The 12,616-nt window shown below is 38.3% G+C and overlaps 1 protein-coding gene across 3 annotated transcripts in view; it reads left to right on the forward strand.

Moving 5' to 3' along the window:
• The window catches only part of CEP162 (centrosomal protein 162), a 54,853-nt gene that overhangs the window by 9,805 nt on the left and 32,432 nt on the right, over positions 1–12,616 (forward strand). For all 3 annotated transcript variants that reach the window (XM_006038397.3, XM_025194901.1, XM_025194902.1), the window contains exons 5-11: positions 582–609; positions 3,013–3,135; positions 4,912–5,103; positions 6,384–6,465; positions 6,852–7,140; positions 7,623–7,881; positions 11,278–11,426. In XM_006038397.3, the coding sequence (XP_006038459.3) occupies positions 582–609; positions 3,013–3,135; positions 4,912–5,103; positions 6,384–6,465; positions 6,852–7,140; positions 7,623–7,881; positions 11,278–11,426 (1,122 nt within the window). The remainder of the gene's footprint in view (positions 1–581; positions 610–3,012; positions 3,136–4,911; positions 5,104–6,383; positions 6,466–6,851; positions 7,141–7,622; positions 7,882–11,277; positions 11,427–12,616) is intronic.

Consider the following 12,616-nt stretch of genomic DNA (forward strand, 5'->3'; position numbering starts at 1 on the left):
TATTTGTGAGCAGCATCTATTCTTTTAAAACTGAGTTCAATATGTAGGAAATAACTATAATTGGATATGTTGCTGTTTGTGTGTATGTATGTGTGTACAGTTTACTTACATTCTGCTATCCAAAACAGCCCACGTTCATCTGCAGTTAATGCTTCCTACATTTTTGCAGTTTATTGTTGACTGGTTGGAATGGCTGCACCATATAATGTATAACATTGCCAACTGAAATGTGAAACAATGTGTGTATTAAGTTGCATTTTCTGATTCTCTTATGCTGTACAGTTTTGTTGCAGTGATGTTTCCCAAAATATAAGCCTTAATGTCTAGTTACTGTCTACCTGTGAGAGGGGAGGGAAAAATGAGGGGTGAATCTGTGGGTACACAACAATAATTTTTTTAATTTAAAGACTGAATTACATAGAAATTGCCTATTTATACCTAGATCTGTGTGTGGGTGTGCATTGGTGAGTGGGTTGGGGTGTGTACTCACACCTTTTAATCTTAAATATAAATTTATTTAATTTGTTTTTCAAATTCCTACAGTAACCATTCTTCACTGTTTCTATTATTCTGTTACTTAGGAAGAAACACCTGGGATGCTGGCTAAAGGTAAAAACTCAAACCTTCAGCAAGGTTTTGTTTTTTTTTTTAAATATCAAATCTCTTTGGGTTTTGGGGTTTTTTTGTGCTTTTCTTTAACGTCTGAATTTACCATTTAGAGTCTTGTAATGAAGTGGCCAGAAATAAATCTTCCTATCTAAAATTGTCTGCAATTTTGAATTGTTGTGTCAGTATTCATCCTTTTATACCACAGAAGTAGAGTCATATCACTGCATGGCTGGGTTCTTATATACCAGCTGAGCTTGGTACAAGTCTTTTTCTGATCACCATGAGGCTTTACAGCAGTGGCAGCCAGCCTTTTTTGACAAGTGTGCCACAAATTAGCCCCATACCTCTTCAAGTGTCTCTCTGATCCCCTTCCCCTGACCAGTCTGCAGGGGAAAGCTCTGCTTTCTGCTCCCAGCCCTGTGCTCCCTGCCTGAGCTGCTTCTTTGTTTTCTTCCTTAGGAAAGAAATGGGTATTACCTTAAAGATTTGTTTGACAGGCTGAGATGGATTTTCAAGTAAGACTTGAAAAAGATAGCCATGCTCTTCTAATTCAGTTGGAAACAAGGAACTGAAGGGAAAGAAAACGTTGGCTTTAACTGCCTTTCACTTTCTAATGGTGACTACTTGATAATTTGAAATAGTATTTTGGCCATCAGGCTGAAAAGCTTGAACACAGTGGTTTTACATTCTCCTTGTGATATAATTATTCTCATCAAGTCAAGGACCCTCCCCCACCTTCCGTGTTGGGTTCTTTCCTCCAGGGTTGAGGTATGTCATCATGGCATGTAGGAAACGGGTATTAACTGCAGGTTGCTTTCTCCATTTTCCCCCCTCAACAAAGTGAAGGAGAACAGAATTGGCAGCCTCCTTCTTCTTTGGTGTCACATAAGATTGTGTATTTGACTGGTCAAAAATACTTGGTCAAATGAATAGTAAAATATTGCCAAATAATGGTCAAATATTTTAATAATTAATTTATTAGTGCAGTGAAGTTAGAGACTTTAATTTTCAGTATATTAGACACTTATGCTAATTACAAAAAAGTTATTTGACTTAATAGGAAAAATTAAATTAAGTTCTAACTTATGATAGTGTCAGAGTGACATAGCTGTGATGGTCCAGGAATTATGTGAAAAGCAAGGATTTCTTACATTGATATAATTTATTGGCCCAACTGCATAGTTGGGATAGACTTAGACAAGCTTTCCTGCATTTAAAGGGGTGTCTAACTGTATCCCAACTATGCAGTTGGTCCAATAAAAATATCACCCAATGAAATCCTTGTCTCTTGCATTAAATTCTAAGAAGGTGTAATGAATGCTTATTATTATCAGTGTTTATTACTATCAGTGTTAGGTAAGTGTTAATATTATTGATATTCTCTGAACAGCTCTTCTTTCCCTTGGCTTTTATCCTGAAGCCCTAGGGTCATCAGGAACAGTTACAAATAAAAAAAATTAAACAGAATTAAGAATACAGTAACTATACAAGACAAAAGTCTCCGGCCATGTGCTTCCTCAGCCCTGTAGGCCAGGTTGTTCTGTCCAGCCCCCAGTTGCAGAGGCAGGCAACAGAAGCTTAAGGAGAGAGGGGGAGTCCAGGGACATCGGCAGTAGAGCCGAGTAGGGAGTGGTGCCTTGGACCAGGAGCCAGGGAGCCACACATTAAGTCCTCGGGGCCACACGCAGCCAGTTGGACAAAACTGACACAATTGGTTAATGTGAGATAAGGCACTCTGTCAACAACTAAAATGTGAATCGTGACAAGTTTTAGCCAAAAACAAAATGCATGTATGTGATAAACAAATGGTAAATGCTTAGCCGTCTAACTTATGTTCAAATATGCTAATGATAAATTTGAAGGCAAAAAGGTCTGTTGGTAGTAACCAACTGAGAGTTCCTCTTATTAGGCCTCATTAAAGGGGCTCATTCACGATCTGATTTATGCAGTAAAGTATGAGAGTGTACATCTCTGTTTTAACACTTGCATTACATGTTACAACATGGTGGAAAAGTAGCAGTTGCCAGATCACAACTCCATCTAGGCAGGCAGGAAGGAGTTCAATGTGACTTTGCTTCCCCATTTTGCCAGCCAGCCCAATTGAGCTAGTATAGAGCAGAATCCAAGGTAAGCCACACAAGGAAAATTGCTGGGCAGCTTTCATCACTTTCTGTTCTGTCTCTGCTTCCCTCTTGCAGTGTGACTCAAGCACAGTTCAGTTCTGCTCTGCTGTTGAGGCAAGCACAAGTAGGCATGCTGCCTATTTACTCATGGAAGATTGCTAGGTGCCATCCTGATGACAGTGCATTCTTAGGCATCTGTTGAGTCGGAATGGGCAAGATATAATATTATATTAGTGACACTGTTCTTAAGGGCTAAAGTTTGTTTCTCTTTTCTTTTCAGTTGTATTGCTTGATTCACAAGACTCTACTATGGAAGTTCAGAAGGTCTCTGAACAACAGGGTGTAGCTGTGACTGAACATCAAACATCTCAAGAAGTTGCTGAGAATAAAATGAACAGGAGTGGTAAGGCTGCTCTTTTAATTTATCATACATTTCAGGAGGGAATCTAATGGGTCTAGAGGATTGGTAAAGGGAAATTAATTGTTCCTTTTGAAGTGCCTGTATGAATCAGGTCTTAATAGTAACCAAAATTTTGGACAAAGGAAAGACAAAAAATTTCTTTTTAGGCTTTTTTCATTGGATTTTTTTATTCAGAAAGGCCAGCTTGTTTGACAGCTGGAGTTTAAGTTTTAAACTTATTTCTTTTCTTAATGGCTGCTGACTGCATTTGCCTTCAAATGCTGTCAGACAACTTGTCTGTAGAAGTTACCGGCAGATACAGCAGCTAAAATTTCATAGATTTATAGACATTAGGGCTGGAAGGGACCTCGTAAGATCATCAGGTCCAGCCCCCTGCCCAAAGGGCAGGAAGTCAGCTAGGGTCAAAGGATCCCAGCACTATAAGCATCCAAATGTTTCTTAAAAGTGTTCAGAGTAGGTGATTGTACCACCTCTGGAGGGAGTCTATCCCAGGCCTTGGGGGCTTAGGCAGTAAAGAAGTTTTTCCTTACATCTAGCCTGAAACAGTCTTGCAGGAGTTTGTGACAGTTGGACCTTGTCATCCCCTGGGGTGCTCTAGTCAACAGGCGTTCCTCCAGATTTTGATGTACACCCATTATGTACTTATAGGCTGCCACCAAGTCACCCCTGAGCCTGCGCTTCTTCAGGCTGACGAGTTCCATGGCTCGCAGCCTCTCTTCATATAAAGCCTGTTTTCTTGTCCTGTGATCATGCGCGTGGCTCTCCTCTTGACTCTTTCAAGCTTCTCCACATCCTTGCTGAATTGTAGAGCCCAGAATTAGATACAGTACTCCAACTGCAGCCTCACCAAGGTCGAGTACAGCTGGAGGATGGCATCCTTGGTCTTGCTTAGGTGCATTGATGGATGCAAACCAGAGTTTTGTTCACTTTGTCAGCTGTGATATCACATTAGTGGCTCATGTTCATCTTGTGATCAGTCATGACCCCCAAGTCTCTTTCGGTCGTGGTGCTAGTGAGTGTAGCATTGCCGAGCTGATAAGTGTGATGTGGGGTTCCCCCCCCACCCCACCCCACCCCCCTCAAAGTAGAGCACTTTGCATTTTTCCATATTGAATGCCATCAGGTTTTCATCCACCCACCTTCCAAGCCTATCGAGTTCGGCCTCGATCACCTGCCTATCCTCAAGTTTGGACACACTTCCCCCAAAGTTTGGTGTCAACAGTGAACTTAGCCAGTCTGCTTCTGGCTCCAAGTCCAGATTGTTTATAAAGATGTTAAAGAGTACAGGTCCAAGAATGGAGCCTCGGGTGATACCACTGGTCACCGAGTGCCATGTTGAGTCGGTTCCATTAACTAACACTCTTTGGGTCCGACCTCGGAGCCAGTTCCCCAGCCATCGGACTGTAGTGTAGTTTAATTATGCTTGGCTGTGTTGTGGGAGGTAAATGACAAAATAGATCAAGAAAATGCTACATTACGAAGACCTACGTAAAATATATAATGCCTAAATCCACACTACACATATGTTGATACTGTCTGCTAACAAAGCATTCTTTTAATTTGTACGCCATATTGGGAGATGTAAATTATTACGTTTCCTTGCATTTTCTCATTATTTTGTCACAGTGTTTTGTTACTAGCTGGTAACAGACCAAGCTAAGAACTAAAACATAAGTTTCCAGTGTGCTGAATTTACTAATTGTTTCTCTAATGGATTTCATGTTGGCTGCATCTTATGGTAATGTTAATTTCCTGCAGGTGTTTCCTGTGTGCAAACTAACAGTGACATTGAAGCATTACATCAGGCATATTATCATATTGATCAGTCTTTAGGAGACACAGATGAACAAAGAATTCATATCGGTGTAATGGAAAATATAGAATGCTTTGTCCAGGATGGTTCACAAAATAATGAAGCTGGTGCAAAAAATGCTTCAACTACTGAATCAGGTAAATCATAAGGAAGTTGCTTCACATTTTGTTATGAAAATGGTGTATTCAAATTCTGTGGATAAAGCCATTGTAGGAATTTGCCATTCTAAATATAACCTTATTTTATTTTGCACATGAAATCCAAAGATAGAATGAATCTTCAACACGTTAATCTCCACTTGTCCCAGACAGAGGTAGACAGACATTAATCATATTAGTGATATTATAACATGTTTGTTTTTGGATGATTTAGGGATGAACCTCCTCTGAGTAAAGGAGTTAAATTAGGTGTGACCTCTTATGACCCTTTCCATATTGTTCTCTGATGTCTCTACTACAGCTTGGAAGTGTTGTGCAGATTCATGATCTAGAATAGCAAAGAGGGTGAAAACTACACAGATTGAGAGGGTGAAAAGCCAGGGTGCATGTTTGTAGCAAAGATTGCATAGATTTCATAGACATTAGGGCTGGAAGGGACCTTGGAAGATCATCGAGTCCAGCCCCCTGCCCAAGGGGCATAAAATCTGGTGCTTCTGCCTTTTAGGTAACTACCTTTCTGGCACCTAAAGACATCTAGGTTAATGAAAAAATCCTTCCAAAAGTAGTTTTAATAAGGCAGACATTAACAGGCTAAGTTCTGCTTGTAAATGAGTGAATTAAGTTATTCCAGATTTACACCGTTATAGCCAAAAGCAGAATTTGACTCAGCATTGCTTTCATTGGCTTTTAAGGGAGTTCAGTCTAATGTGTTTATTACTCTTTCCTTTTTTTCCCCTCTACAATAATCAGTGTGTTTGCTCAACATTTACTGAAGTAAACTGTTGCTTACAAAAAAGTAAGGTTTAACTGTGCCCTGCCTTCTACTTAAAGTAGTTTGTAACATTGACTGTTCAATATTTTATATAGTCATTAATCAAAATGATACCTCTTTGGTTTATTTGGGGCTTACATAGATTATCATTATAACTTCTGAAGGGTTGCATGTAGTTTTTGGAAAGCACAGTTAAAAAATTACTTGTTCTAATACTTCTAGGTCTGACAGTTCATTTCTTTTGACAAATGTTTCTTTTTTACCATCACTCAAATAAACACTAGTGGAGATCTTGGAATCTGTCTGTTGCCAGGTTAAATGTAAAAAAATTGCTTAAAAATACTTTTTACAAGTAGATCATGTGAAATTTTTGACATATGCTAATTTAATGCACTTGTTTCAATGTATTGTGTGTTATTTATCTCTCTCAACGAGAACTGAACTTTTAAAAATAATGTCTTTTATCATTTTATATCTTCTTTTTTAGATTTACCTACTATAGAAGAGTTAATGAAACCTATTAAAGCAGATTCATCGTATGCCAGAGGCTTTGACCTGGAGTCTATAAGGTATTTATTTCAGGAAATACATATTTAAATATCTTAATATCTGTGAATTATTTGTGAACATTTCCTTTCAAAACAGCTCAGCTTGTTTTCCAGTCAGGAGTCTAGGTCCTATTGTACTAAATGTCTTGGTTCTGTGCTATTTGTACTGATCTGTACAAATATCTATTTTTAGTTGACCTGACCATTTTTGAAAATGAGATGCATTTGCAGTAGACTTTCTATTAGTTAATATTGTTTTAGTGTCTTGAAAGTGACCTTTGCAGACACAAGCAGTTTTCATCTGGCATCTAAAAAAGCATTGCATTTGTGTCGCTCTTAAAAAAACATATAGGCAAAGAGCAAAAGTCTTGTTACTTATATACATTTTTGTTTCTTTTCCCGTGTAGCGGAATGAAACCAGCCAACAGCAAAGCAGATGAATATGTCAGCCATTTGCCATTTAAAGAGAGCCAATATGATACAGGTGTAGAGAAACAAAGTTTAGATGTTTTGTTTAAAGAACATAATAAAGAAGAGAACAATTTTTTGTGGGCAGCTGTAAATGAGGGTAGTGAAAGTAGCAATCAAAAAAGGACTGAGAGAGAAGTCCAGACTCAGAGAGTGCAGCTCAACATACTGAGACAAAAGTTAGCACAAAATTCTATCCTGTTGCATCAAGATGAAAAAATGAATCAAGTAAGTAATATTTAGTTATCTTTTTTTATTAAAAAAAACTTTTTTAATTCCTGTATATCTTGAATAATAGTTTAAAGGTTGCTTTTACAAAAATAATTGCCTAGGAAAGTTTCCCCCCATCCCCAAGTTTAGAGTCTAGCTTTAATTTGACTTCTCCCAAATATCTTTACTACCTACTCACTTGGGATCATGACTTCAAGATTTAATGCCATTTTCCAAGATGAACATAATAGATCTTTTCTAATCTGTGTGTGGGGCATCTTCTGCTCGCTATCTTTAAAATAGTAGAATTTTTCTAGAAATACATGTTGTTCATATGGTTTGATTAGGATTATCATTTTCTCCTCATCAGGAGTCTTATTTCTGTTTTTTTTAAAGATGACTTTGGTAACTCATCCAATATCCTATTAATGTAGTAAAAGTGGCCTGCAGGTTATACTTAAAGATTAATGTGTTTTTTGCAAAAATTTTCTTCTACACAGGCGCATCTGTCCAGCTCTTGGAAGCATGATGGATTACAATCAGTGACCAATAAACAAACAGTGTACAAGAACACTAGAAATACTGCTTCTTTACATAAGAAGAAATCTGTATATGGAGCAGTTAGAAGTTCTGGATATGGTAAATCCATTTCACCTTTAAAACAACTTTCCACAACTGTTGAAAAGAAAACATCAAAAGATGCTTTCAGAAGGACAAGTTTAAAAGCTAAATCACCTGCAGATAAAGCAAAGCCCAAAGGTAATACATAACAATGTTTTTTATACACAATTCTGTCTTCTTTTAAAATATCAGAGATGTCACTTTTAGAAGCTAGAGAGCTTTGAGGTTTGTGTGTGTTTGCTTTTGTTGTTCATTTGTTTGCATTATATGCAAAATAGAGGCAATCTCTTTAGGAAAGCAAAAGGTATTAGATTGCAATGTCCTGGCATTTGTTGTTTGCCTTCTGTCCTCCAGATGCTATGGATACTATGCTGTTTCAGTTAACATGCCTAAGTGGCAGTTGCTGAGCCATGTAAATTCTTTTTTTTTTTTTTTTTTTTTTTTTTACACAAATTTTTTTTTTTTTTTTTTTTTTTTTTTTTTGACACGTAGACATAGTTTGCAATTCAGTTCTGAGTGCAACAGTGCCTGCATGGGCATTTATATGCCCCGTATAGCTGCACTCTGGCCAGGCAGAATATGCAGTGTTGTACGTTTACCAGATACATTTTAAAGATCAGAGAAGCCCTGAAATTTCAGCCACACACAACCTCATGACTAGTGGGTGCTAAATGGAAGTGGAGGACTTGAGGCTTACCTGTTTTAGCTTGCTAGCTTAATGAATTAGGGCACTCATCCCGGAAGTGAGAGATCCAGATTCTAAGCTCACCTTATCCAGAGGGGTTTTGAATCTGCATCTCCTGCTTCTCTGAACTGTATTCTAATCACCAGGCCACATATTAGGTATTACCTAGACTGCTCTCCAGCCCTCACTTTTGAAGCTGGATCCCTAGACACCCAAAAAAGGGAGATAAATGGGTCTAGCTAGAAGACATCTGCATATGAAAGGTACATGATTCAGTGAGCTGGATACTGCTCTGCATTGGAAATGACCCTGAGTATTAGCCTGGGTCCTTGACCCTCATGGGACAGAAATTTTCCTCCATCCATTTTTATCCCTTGAATATTAAAGGTAAGGTACAGTAGCTGACTTTTACAAAGAGGGCTAGAGGGCTGTTTTCCTCTTCCTACTTCTCCAGTTTGGCACTAAGCAGGTATGCATGTCCAGCAATTCTGTTTTTCCAGAGGGTAAAATCAAATCTAAAATTGTGCATAAATGCAAAAAAAAATACTTGTGTGACTGGATAACTGCCAGTTAGGTGTATAAAGTGATATAGGATTCTTCCCTGAAGGCACAAACACCTGCCATCAATTCAGAGATTTTTTTGGCAATCGTGTACTGTAATACATCAATAGATACAGGAAGCTCCTGTATTATGAGGTGCAAAATCATAAAGAGCTTAATGCATGTTTCTTGTCACTCAGTGTCAAGTTGTTAGTCATAGAATAGTCAAGTTGTTCATAGAATACATGCTGTGTTTTACTACAGGGTCTATTTCTAGAATTGCTTTAATCTATAGCAAAGCTGTTTTTCTGCTATATCCTCAAACATGGAATGAATGGCTGGGTTTTTTTTTCAAAAAAAATATGATAATAATGAATTGAGTTAAGTGGTTCACTCTTCAAAGGATGTTTCATTATTTTGCTGTCTGGTCTACAGACCTGTCTTGTTATTACTAGATAGAGGATTTGTATGCAAATATACGTTTTTTCTGGCTGTGCAGGCTATCAACACTTTAACTGAAATGCTATTCTTATAAAAAAGCTTCAAATATATGTGTTTTATAGTGTATGTTGAGGCATATTTGAAGAGTTTGTGCGTGATGTTAATGCATAACAGCATGTCTCCATTTTGAAGGAAAAAATACTTTTTTCAAGGGTTTTCAAAAAAAAAAAGCAGCTTTACACTTCATTATGCTAGCCTGTTGTGTACGTTGTCCCCACTGTCTACATAATTTTATATTTCCCCCAATTTTACAACATGGGCATTTTTAGCTGAAAGGCCTCAAAATATTGCACAACATGTAATGCAGATTAAACCTGTTTTAGTTTTGGTTCGTTCCACTTGGATACTCTTGCTTCCTAGTAGATACTGACAGAGTCCCTTAAGCCTTCTGGGTTCCATCCCTTTGGAGCTCTCAGGAAGGAGCTGCTGTTCTCCCTTGGGACCTGTTAGACCACTATGCTTATGTGAATGTCCATGTTGAGTTTTCAGCTGTCTGTGAAAAAAAAAAACGTATTCATCAAGGCACCACTGAGGATGCAGCACTACAAAGAAGTTCTGCCTGATAGGCCCTTGCCACTAGTCCATACTGAACTGTTGGGGATCTTGGCTAAGTGCAGCATTATTTTTTGCTCCACATTTTAAAGCTCTAAAAAGAAGTGTAAGCTCCACCAATGACCACTGAAAAACTTGGAAAAAATTCTAGTGGCATTTTGTGAACATAACACATTATTACCAAAGTGAAAACTTTTAAATATTATGAATTTTTTAATACAGTGAAATTTAAAGTGCATGTTTCGCCATTTTAGGACATAAATGCATGCATATTGTAGGCATCTTTTTTGTATATAAATACAGGTTTCACTCGCTTTATGTGGTACGTGCATTCCTGGGAAATGGCACAAAACTCAAATTCACATAAAGGAAACCCACTTTACAGTGTATCGAATAGGGGTATGTTCCAAGACCTCAACTGTACTGACCCCCAGACCCATTTCTACCACTTTTACAAGACAATTTCGGTACTCTCCAACAGCAGACAAGCACAGGGCACTATCATAATGGGGATGGCAACTACAGAAGCACATGTTGCAGACAACGAGCAAGGAGCACAGATCCACACAGGAAACTATGTTTTGGTGCTAGTCACTCCCACAGTGCACCATGCAGGGCAGCTGGCTGTGGGTTTCCACCAAGCAGATTGCATAAGAGTGAATTTACCTCTCATATAACAAATTTTTGATATCAAAAGGGTCATTGCATGAGAGCGAATTCACACATACAGAACCTACATAAAGCGAAGGAAACCTGTACTAGTTCTAGTTATTACTGTTATTTTAGATAGTTCTGTGTGGGTGTTCTCTAAATATAAAGAAGCAATGCATAAAGGGTTCCATTTCATCTCCAGTCATCCCCTCATTTGATACAAGGTTTAAATTAATATATTAAAATGTTAAATAATTATTTTAAATGCTTAAATGTAGAGCATCTAAAGCATTAGCCAAAACTATTGATGGATTACATGAATATACTTCATAGTGGGGTTAGAGTGGTGGTATACCATCGTAGTCCAGGAAATATACAACAGAGATGAGAATTACAGTTGGTCCAATAAAAGATATCACAAAAAAAAACCCTTGCCACATGAACACACCTTGACTTTTCAAGAGCATGAAAATACCACATTTTACATACAAGTTACAAGTGTATGCTACTATTTGCATTAGTTTTGTAGCCTGAAAGCATACTGGTTTTTTTTTTCAATATAACACTGAATGAATTTTGTGTTCTCTTTTCCTTCCAAAATGAAGAAACATTATATACTACTAGGGTAATAAGATCTGCAGTAAAGGAACCAGCTTCTAAAAAGGGCATTAATGTGGTTACATCTGACCACTCAGCTATAAAAGACCTTGGGCAGCAGATGAAGGATGTGGATTCCTGTGTGCAGTTTCAACGTGTAAGTGTAGCAATTATTTCTTATGATTCTAGCACCTACAAGTAACAATTTATATGACGTTTTGATTTTTTTTAATAAAAGTGTTATACTGAAAATGCACTACCTTCTATGACTATTATTAAAAATAGCACTGCAGTACTAAAGTGGTTTAACTTAGATAACAGTTCTAAAGAAAACTGTATAAATTATCTGTGTAAGTCAGTATCTTTATTCTTTGTATTTAGTACTTGGTTATTGTGTTTTGAGAGCATGTAACAGTATCTTATGATTTCAAATGAAAAAATGATTTAATTGACAAGACAGTGAAGAGTTTTGCTCCTCCCTTCACCTTATTCAGACAGGGAGTAGACAGCCAAGAGTTAACTAATATTAATTCTTTAACTGAATTAAGTGAATTTGTATCCAGCATCAGTGTAGACCTTGTAAAGGAACACACCTTGAGAGGCTGGACACCTTCAAGTCAGCTGGTCCTGACAGATTGCACCCCAGAGCTCTTATGGAGCTGGCAGGCGTCATAGCCCAGCCACTGGCAAAGATATTCAAAAACTGCTGGCGCTCAGGTGAAGTACCTGAAGATTGGAAGAAGGCCAATGTGGTGCCCATCTTCAAGAAAGAGATGAAAGTAGATCTGGGGAACTACAGGCCAATCAGCTTGACCTCAATCCCTAGAAAAATTCTGGAAAAAAATTGTCAGAGACCATTCTTGACAAGCTGGCTGATGGCAACATCCTGAGGGACAGCCAGCACGGGTTTGTTGCAAGTAGGTCTTGCCTGACCAATCTCATCTCCTTCTGTGACCAGGTGACGTATCACCTGGACAAGGGAGAAGAGATTGACATCATATATCTTGACTTTAAAAAAGCCTTTGATCTGGTTTCCCATGGTCTCCTCATGGAAAAACTGGTCAACTGTGGCCTCAGCTACATCACAGTCCGATGGCTGGGGAATTGGCTCCGAGGCTGGACCCAAAGAGTGGTGGTCAACGGAAGTGAATCATCATGGCGCTCCGTGACCAGTGGTGTCCAGCAAGGCTCTGTCCTTGGACCTGTTCTCTTTAATGTCTTTATTAACAATGTGGACACTGGTGTCAGAAGTAGACTCATAGATTCATAGATGTTAGGGCCGGAAGGGACCTCAATAGATCATCGAGTCCGACCCCCTGCATAGGCAGGAAAGAGGGCTGGGGCTAG

Source organism: Alligator sinensis, unplaced genomic scaffold (assembly GCF_000455745.1).
Source record: "Alligator sinensis unplaced genomic scaffold, ASM45574v1 scaffold1128_1, whole genome shotgun sequence".
NCBI classification, from domain to species: Eukaryota; Metazoa; Chordata; order Crocodylia; family Alligatoridae; genus Alligator; species Alligator sinensis.